The sequence below is a fragment of the Cyprinus carpio genome, chromosome B22 (assembly GCF_018340385.1).
Source record: "Cyprinus carpio isolate SPL01 chromosome B22, ASM1834038v1, whole genome shotgun sequence".
Classification (NCBI taxonomy): Eukaryota; Metazoa; Chordata; class Actinopteri; order Cypriniformes; family Cyprinidae; genus Cyprinus; species Cyprinus carpio.
Window position 1 is genome coordinate 3,534,310 of NC_056618.1, and position 10,032 is coordinate 3,544,341.

Below are 10,032 nucleotides of genomic sequence, written 5' to 3' on the forward strand. Positions count from 1 at the left end.
TAGTGTGGATAAGCACCGCCTCCACAGAAGATGATCAACGCCTGCTTCTACATCACTGCCTGTTTAGCCCCACCCACTGATTCATGCACATAGTGTAAATAACGAGAGAGGCAATCGCAGATCTACACAGAAACCAAACGATAAAGATGCTGACAAGAAGCAAGATAAAGATGAGAAGAAGATGCCTTTCAGTGGCAAACTGTGGAAAAACAGTCTTTGCATTGCCTTCCTTCTGATCCCAAGATTAGGAAAGCATGGATTGAAAATAAAAGACGATGCTGTGCTGACTAAATTGGATCTGATGTCGCACCACACAAGTGTGAGTAACGTTTTTATTCACGGTTGCTTTGTCTGTAATTACAGATCGTTTAAAGTGGACCAAGTATTTATGCATTTTTAACCTAAATCACAGCAGCGTGAGAAATGTACTCTGTCAAACATACACAACTGTTAGACAATCACAGCAGTGGGCGTTTACTTCCGAATCTACAATCCACCACATCTATTCAAACAAAGAGCTCTGATGAGGAGGTCAAGACAGTTCATGACCCCTTTATTGATGGCGGAAGCCAAGGCAGAGTTGAAATAATGGGCCTGGAGGCGTGAGGTAAAGCCAGGGCATCCACTTCACAGCATCAGGTTCTGAGGTGAAAGTGATGAGCCAGTCAGTGAAATTGTCAGTAAAATGTGTTTTCTACAAAGACATACTACAGCAGTAAAGTGTCTCACCTCACAGACTTACTACAGAAGCTCCTGGTTGTTTCTCTCCATTTCTGCTTTGAAAAAAAAAAGACAAAAAAAGACCAAAAAAAAAAAAAAACTATATTTTATGTTATAAGGAATACTAAATAAATACATTTAAAATAATAAAAATAAATAAATATATGTAAAAATTAATCTACAAAGAAATGTTTTTCTACATTTCTTTGTCCATATGGTCTTGAGGATGGAGCAATCAAGCTCAGAGTTCTGGCTTTAGCAAGGAAGAAAGCCTCTGAGTAGTACAAATCAATGAATGAATGGCTTAGAAGTGAGTCCAAAATATGACCATGATTTAAGCTATTTGATATCATTTTAACTGTATGTACAGTATATAGGGTGAACATACACCCTTGTCTGGGAATGGCATAAAAAGTCCAGTTGGGATTTTTGTTATTTGGCTGAACATGAACAGAAACCGCAACTTCAATAGATCAGATCTGATAACACATTTGACACATGAAGGGTGTGAAACCATCCGGTATTTTAATGTAACTGAACTGGATGTGACTGATAAGAGCTTGTGTTTATTGTTGATTAAACTTATGCAGCAGCAGGTCTGTCATTGACAATGAAATCTGAGCTTGTTTGAGCAAGACGCACACAAATAAACAGGAATTCTCCCACTTATGAGCAAATAGTTACTGTTTTGTACACTTCATATCAATTCAAAGTCAATGAATTTTGTTTTATTAGAATAATCGTAATATGACAGTCAGGTGAGGGTCACATGCAAATATCTAAGTCAAAGAAAGTCAAAGGTTCGTGTTTTTTTAACAGCATATTTACAGTTAATCTGTGCATCTCTTCTGTGTAGATGTAGAAATATGTAAATAAAACAATATAAATGTAGAAATAAATGTGGAACTAAATAAATGTTGACATAAATACAAAAAAACACAAGTACATGTGGAAATAAACAAGTAGAAATGATGAAAAAGTAAGTGTGAACAAATGCAATGATAGATATATAAGGAAATAAAAATACAAATGTATTATTTTTATTTATTTATTACATTTCTTAGTAAATGTATTTATGCATTTATATATTTTTCTTGTTTTATATTTCTATATTTCTTTTATTTATTATTTTGGCAGCTCCTGCGCCGATGGTAAATCATCACAGCAGCAGCTACAGCTACAGCCACCAGCACAACAACACCAACACCACCAGCACTTATTCCTGCTACAGCAGCTGAAGACAGACCTGGATCTGAGACAGATAAACACAGACAGCTGTGAGTGTCTCAAAAAACACATATCAGTTCTACAGTAAATAATCATCTCTGTAAAACAAACAGAACACTAATATCATACCAAGCGACACACCTGAACATGACAGACAAGATCGGTCACTCTTATGAAAAATGCACATTTACAGATAAATTGTTTAATATTTAGCCCATCTATTATACAGTAAGTAGAAAAATTAAAAAGAGAAGAAAACATACTCATGGCTGACGTTTTCTCCAACCTCTTGTTATAATCTTCATTGACTTTGTCAGAGAACATAGAAAACACAAGATAATAATAAGAATAAATAAATAACAAAAGTGTCATTATTGCAGTTCAGTACATTTCTAGTCACAGAAAAACTTTAAAAACTTGGAAGTTCAATATCTCTGTTCAAACAGTCCTTAAAGTTAATTTATTATATTTCATTTTCTGTAAAAATACTTGATGATAAATGACATTGAAGGACTCACCACTGACAGTAACAGTAAATTGTTCCGTGGAGTCAGCAATGTTGAGAATTTTTCCGTAAACTTTTGTACTGAAACACCCTGCGTAAAGGCCATCCAACCGCCGGAGTCTGATGATGTCTGCTTCATAACGTCCAGCGTGTTCAGTTGTGATGTTTGTGATGGTCAGAGATCCAGTCTCATAGTCCACCTTCAGTCTGTCTCTGAATCTCCCGTCTTCACCATCATATAAACAGATCGCACCAATATCTTGATCATACTCAGCTATTTGAATGTCATTAAAATTCCACAATATCACTTCATATTGTTCTTTGTTGAGACCAGTCTGTAGAGTTACTGAATCTCCCTCCAGCACTGACACTGACTTCACTTCATCTGTATCACCAAACACACCTGCAAACACAGATGAACAGTTAACAGTGTGTTTGTGTGTGTACAGGTTATATCATGAGAATCAGTCAGCATTCCTCATGAAGAAAACAGTTCAATAAACACACAAAATAATGATACATAGAAATTCAAACAGGTTTATGTGGGGGTTAGGTTTAGTGGTCAGATAATTTCATTAGGCAGTGTTGCCAGATTGGGCAGGTGCGGGACCCACCCTATCAGATTTCCTTTGTTCAGATTCGGTGAAAGAAATATGCAGGCTTTCATTAGGGTGTTTTGTTGGATTGTTGGGGAAAATACAGGAAATACGTCATAGAAGCAATCAAGTGATACATTTTGATCGCCATCTGGTGGCTGGCTGCAGTATAGGTCATAAACACTGCCATCTCAAAGCAAGTGAATAAAATCTAATGAAACTTGAAACAAATATTTCCCAAAAATGGTTTCTGTTATTTTAGGTAGTTCTTATCATGCTAAAATATGTTCAAGTGTTGTTGTTTTTTTTTTTAAGTTTTAGTTGTAGTTAGTTATTTGATGCTATAATAACAGGATGTGTCGTGATGACTGTGAGCTTGTGATTGGGTTTCTGTGAGTTTGGGTGGGACTTTAATACCGCTGCTCCACCTCACGATCAATACTGCACAGACTCAGGCTTCAAATGAATCAATACTGCACAGACTCAGGCTTCAAATGAATCACTCACTCACAGACTCAGTGGCTCAAATGACATTACTGGCGCAAGAGGACAGCAGCCATACTGATATGTGTTGGCTTCGCTATTCTATACTGGAAGGAATTGGAGACGAGTTGTCCATCTTTTTTTTACAGTGCTTGGTAGAGAGATACAATTGGTGATGGTTCTACGATCTACTTAAACTTACGATGCTTTGTAAACTTGTGATTCTTTGTAAACAGACATTACATTGCTTATTCTGATCATTTATACTGGGGGTTTTGCACTTAGTCTATTTTTATTGTTGACACTAAAAATGAAGCATGTGTTTTTGGGCTGGAAATCGACCACCCAATCTGGCAACACTGCCTATAGTCCACTATACAACAGAAGTCAATATAAAGTCCACAAGAAGATAAGGTACAAATAATTATTGGCGAGGAAAAGTCTTGGAAACTGGTAAACAAGTGACATAATGCTAAAGTTGTCAAATGTCAAGTATTTCAACATTTATGGTGAAGGAGTGGAATCCCGGATCCACTTCCACTTCTACTTCCAGTATATATCCTTTTGTGTGGTCACTGATCAAGTTATTATTAAGTATTTAACCTCTTAGATTTCAGTGAGAAACTGCACTCATTATCTGCATGCTTTGGAAAATACCTGATAAAAGTACAAATCTGAGCCACTCAGCCTTGAAGGAATTGCATGTTCTCTATGTGTGTGTGTTTGTTGGGAATTGTGTTCTCAGGACTGGACTACAGAGAAGTAAATAACTGACTCCAGGACAGAATGGATGTTTTCAGACAACGTGATGCAAGAAGTGCTGATATATGCCCTCGGTGGGCCACATCGATCCTAAGACCAGATCTTGATTGTCAACTAAATAATCACTGGAGATATGTCCATGTGTGGAGATTTTCTAAGGTTATATGTTTCAACCAACCACAATCCTATTTTATCTAAGTAATGATGTAGTTAGTGACCTCTGTTAGAGTATAATAACTGTTGTATTGAGTTGTACGCAGAGCGGATTCTTCGAACTCTGTTGAGAGTGTTGAAGCTGACTTCTGCTGAAGAAACTCCAAACTATTTTCTTCAGTAAATTTTTCTTCAGTTGATTGCATCTCTGACTCCTGGTCCTTGTTCATCGTGTCTAGTCCTTGGTTTTAACTGTAAAATCACCTACAGTGGATTAACAATCAAATATTTAAGCTTTTTATGCTATATTTTCTGCTTGATAACATTTTAGATTGGGTTTTTACATTTATTGTTAATGGGTTTATGTTAAGTTACCCTAGAGCACTTGAAGTTTCTCATTGACTTGTCAGTTGAGATGATGTGTTTTATGCATTTTTATTTTCTCCAAAGGACAAAAAGACAAAATCTCATCAAATATGTACAAGATTCAAGTGACCCCATTTACATTTATGTTTCTATTTAGGAAAGACATGGATAGTTTTTTGATCAAATGCAATAAAAAGGTACTAAAAGAGAACTCTTTGTATGTGTGATGAATAACAGTTTAAGAATTATTTGAAAATTATTAGTTGTTTACTACTTATATTACAATTATACTTGTTTTGGTTTTAAATTATTTTAGTTCTATGTTTTGGTGTTGATGTATTTCTATTTGAGACGTATGTTGCACTCTGAATTCTAAAATAAAATAAAAAAGTATATTTGACTTTAAATGACCATTCTCTGTGTCTTTAAGTATTTTTGTTTTTTTATAAAATGAACATGAACTAAATATTATCTCATCATAGCCTATGCTGCAATCTGTTAACTAAATTGATAAAAATGAATATCAGTAAGTAATGAGATTTTGTATTTTTAGAATTTCAGGTATTGCTATTAAATGTTGTACATATAAATATTATCAAAATCCATGATGTTACATTTGTTAATTACGTTCAAATGACTATCAGTAAATAATCAGATTGTGTATAATTTCTGGTATTGTTATTAAATGTTTTACATACAAATCTTATCAAAATTCATGCGAAAATAGCTGGTATTACACCTAACAAAAAATCATTTACACAATAAAGCTGTAAGTGTAAGACAGATCCGTCTTGAACCATATAGGCTACGGTTTGCACCGTCTGATCGTGTCCTGAAATGTTTGGCGCCGCGTGATTGCAGCCGGACATATCTCATTACAGTTTATCTTTACCATCAGTTTAGTTACCATCAGTGTTCCTCCTGGTTGTGTGGTTGCTTAATTTGCTACTAAAGACTGTTTTTTAATCTAAATATATTTTTCATCATCCTCATAACTAAGTTGTGACACTAGAGTAGAATCACACTCACACAACAACAAGGTCAAACCTACAGAGAGACATTTGTCAAGCCTACAGTGTGCCGTTTTCCATTTCCTACCATTCAAAACCAGAACTAAACAAAATATACAGCTTCCACGAGCCAGAAAAGTCAAGCCACTTCATATTCCTAAATTGTTCTGAATTATTTAAAACGGCAGTTAATAAAATATATTTAAAAATGCACAATTAAATGAAATAGCTACATAGCCTAGCTGTAAACAAAGCTGTGAGACTTACCATCAACGAGCAAAACAAACAGAGTGATTATAAAATAACCGCAAATCATTTTAATTTATGTTTCTCTGACAAATTAGTAAATAAGAGATAGTTGAGATTTTGCTTTATTATAACTGAGTCGGAGTCAGGGGTGGAGCCAGACAATGTAAATATTCGGGGCATAGCCTAAATCTAGTTGGTCTGGGCACTTTATTATACCAATGACTTCAACAGAAACATATAACCACCCCTTACGAAAATTAACCATGGTTTTACTGAAGTAAAACTTTTATTTATTTATTTTTTGGCATACTGATTATCATTTGTATAAATAAATAAATAAGTTTAATATATGGTTTTGGTAGCAAGCAGTTACCATGGTTTTAGTACATTTTTACTTTGACAGCCTAACTGCTGCACTCCATAACATTAGTTGTGTAATAAAAACAATCAAAAAGGCCTATTGAGAGAATTGGATGTGCAATAATATTAAAATGCACACACATGCATGTATATTTAATGCATATTTATGCACATTATGATTAGTTGTTAATTCCTGTTCATAGTAAGTGATGAAATTCACTGTTATTTCATGTCAACTTTGCATCAGTAAAGTTATTAAATTGAAACTCACTATAAAGTGCTACTCTTTTTTAAAGGGGTCATATGACGTTGCTAAAAATAACATTATTTTGTGCATTCCATGTAATGCAATGTGTTTATTTGGTTTAAGGTTAACAAGCACTTTATATTCCACATAATGTACATTGCCCCGCCTTCTGAAACAAGTTGATTTTTACAAAGCTCATCGCTCTGAAAAGCGAGGTGTGCTCTGATTGGCCAGCTATCCAGTGCGTTGTGATTGGCCGAATACATCAAGCGTGTGACGGAAATGTTACATCCCCTCACCATTCTGTGATGCTGTGTGTCCCAGCGGGACGAGACAAAACTAATAAAACCCATTACAAATGAGGCATTTGTAGCATCCAGTGGGGACATAATTACTGATTTTAATGACTTATTATGTATTTTTACACGTTGCGCTGCATAAACATAAAACCATGTTGAACTGAGAAAAGACAGACAACAAGTGCTACTCTACACTGCTCAAAACTTGTGTTTGAATCATCAGTGGCAAATTATTTAAATATAAAATATGTACTTACAGGCTGTGAGTCAGAAGTGTCAGACTGTCCTTGCAAAGTTGGAATTGCCCCACTTTATAGACACAGCCTTTATGCACAGCCTTCCCAGTCCTCAGGGGTAGGGGAAAGAGCTAAGGGATAGAGTAGGGATAGCGCCTTAATCATGGTGTCATTAAACTACGCCAAGATTTTCTTTGTTTATTTTGAAAACGCGCCCTCTAGCGGTGAAAAATTACATACTGTGCCTTTAACGACAAAGCAGCCAGAAATTATGACTTGCAGTTAACATTATAAGCTGAAAATAGCCAAACAGGTGATTTAATATTTCCATAACAGACAAAAGTTATTTATCATTAATAAGCATGGCACAATAAAAGCAAATTTTAGAGGCTCAGAATAGCAGAAATATGTGTTTCTTCAATGGAAATAATGAAGTAGCTTCTCACTTGTTTTTGGGATCCTTTCAGACTGCTGACTGCTGTCTTTCTCCATCTGTAAGAAAACTATGAATCACACAAGAGATAATTAACAGCATTAAAGTTACAGGCCTCCCTGTGATTGCAAAAGTACCCAGTTAATAAAGAGATGTACAGTAAAGTGTAAGAGTATTATAATATAAAGAATATTTTTTTATATACAAAAGCTCTTGAGGTTGCATTTTCAAAATTCTGGACAATGACATCTTTTTATTTGTTTTTTTGTTTTGTTTTTTTGCTATAATGTTACAACCAGTTATCACAGTATAGCCTACAGGAGAACATAATCTGAATCCATGAGCTAGATAGAGTGTTGACATTGAATGATCTGTCAAGATTTTAGTTTGTTTTCTATCATCCTAAATAATCCCAAAGAATTTGTTTTAATATTTTAATTCTAATAATACCTATGGTAAGATCTATGACATTGTTCAGTAGGCTGCTAACTAAATTAATTAGTACTAGAGAGGAGCTGATAATAGAGTTTACTGATCGATCATCAGTGGTTTGGCTATTGATTGAACTGATTAATGGCGTCATCTGGTGGATTTTTAAAGAAAAGCAGCTAAACAGCATCAGCACCTTGAGCTCAACTACTAACATGTGTCTCATGGATGTTCTTTTGCATGTCTTTCAGTGCATATGTCATATATATTTGTGCATTTACAAACAAGTAGTGAATACAGCATACTTTCACAGACCTTAACAGCCCTGATAAATATCAGCTCTTCATAAGCGTGGAAAATTTATTTGTGACCTTAAAAGTAGCATGGTTTCAAAGCAAATATGGGGCCCATAGAAGGCCTCAGAGAGTCTTTTTTTCCCATTCAAAGCATAGTTATTTTCTTTCTTTTTTATTTATATATATATTACATCTTATCCCTAGAGGACATAATAAAGAAAATATCTTGAGTCACCACCACAGACCTTATTTTAATCATTACATAAATAAATAAATAAATAAATAATCATCCCTAGCACTCTGTGCTGGCCTCCAAACTGGATCATAAAAGGTTAACTTCCAGAATCTGGTGTATTGAGGCCAACTGGTGGCCAAACAATGAATACATGTTGATATATATATTTACTTTCGTGTATTGTGGTTTATAGGTGGTCAAGTTGCGAAATATTGAATACATGTTGATATATATAATTTTTTTTACATTTATCATCTTTTTTTTTTTATTACAACGGTTTTAATTTGCCTCAATTGGTTATGTTGCCATTTTCATTTTATTTTATAAATATATGCAGGAAGCAACCCCACAAAAACACAAATAAATTTGTCACACTTATAAATCACTGTAGAATTAAACTTAAAACTGATTATTACCTATCAAACTGAAAAACATTTATGAATTAGCCTATATTTGAAAAGATACCATAAGAATAAACTATAGATTGAGAATTAGCCTGAATTGACAGTTGAATAAAAACACATTTACAGTGATTTTATTTAAAAAAACCACAGATGGTCTAAATGTACACAATACAAATGTTCATTATGAGGCAATGAAATGCATGCTTTCACTGATGATGAATACTGACTAAAAGCATCAGCACAGCCATATATTTTAACCCTTCACTTGAATACAAATAATTTAGCAAGAAAAAAAAAAGAACTCATGCATTTTAACAAAATGAATGAGAGACATAACAAGGTACGAAGGCACTTTCTCCAACCTTCACCTTCCATTCCAAGCTTCTTCTACAAGCACATTACTAATACACAACCATAAAAATACAAATACTTGGTATCACTTTACAATAAGGTACATGTCATATTCTCGTCTTTAATATTGTATTTATTAGAAAGCACATCAAGTATTTCCTTCCTTGTTCACTTCCACATTCCATTCTTCTTTAGTCCACGTTCTGTTAGTCCTATATTCTTTCCGTCATATTAATGTTGGAAAGTTATCATATCCTTCCTCTCCATTTCATATTTCCTGCAAATATCAAGCACATGTTCTGTGGTCCAATGTCCACACAATCCATTCGGATGTTTCCCTATTAAGTATGTATTGTTTCAAATATTGTTGTTGTTTTGATCATCATAATTCTTTATACTTTTCAATAAACATACCTGGCTATTTTATAATTCTAATATTTTATATTAATTTCCTATAATGCCTGAATGTGCTGGGATCCAAATAGATACAACCTTATTAATTATTAATTAATTATTATTATTCGGCTTCAGAAATGGACATTCAACTGAGACTGCCTTGGTTTCAGTTGTTGAAGCCCTAAGACTGGCAAGAGCGGAATCCAAATCTTCAATACTTATCTTGCTTGATCTGTCCGCTGCTTTTGACACTGTTAACCACCAGATCCTCCTGT

The 10,032-nt window shown here is 34.3% G+C and overlaps 1 protein-coding gene across 1 annotated transcript; it reads right to left on the minus strand.

Annotated features, from left to right (window-relative positions):
* Positions 1 to 943: 943 nt before the first annotated feature.
* On the minus strand, positions 944 to 6,187 carry LOC109077101. Its single transcript, XM_042749697.1, has 4 exons — positions 6,090 to 6,187; positions 2,466 to 2,855; positions 2,211 to 2,255; positions 944 to 1,972 (listed from the first exon to the last, which is right to left on the minus strand). Exons 1-4 carry the CDS (start codon positions 6,136 to 6,138, stop codon positions 1,839 to 1,841), a joined length of 618 nt encoding a protein of 205 aa, XP_042605631.1. The 5' UTR covers positions 6,139 to 6,187; the 3' UTR covers positions 944 to 1,838.
* Between the last annotated feature and the right edge of the window lie 3,845 nt (positions 6,188 to 10,032).

Coding starts and splice junctions, on each gene's coding strand:
- LOC109077101 (XM_042749697.1), bottom strand. CDS start 6,138: ATGATTTGCGGTTATTTTATAATCACTCTGTTTGTTTTGCTCGTTGAT. Junction 2,856..6,089: donor GTTTGTTTTGCTCGTTGATG/GTAAGTCTCACA, acceptor CTGTGTTTGCAG/GTGTGTTTGGTGATACAGAT. Junction 1,973..2,210: donor GGAGAAAACGTCAGCCATGA/GTATGTTTTCTT, acceptor TATCTGTCTCAG/ATCCAGGTCTGTCTTCAGCT.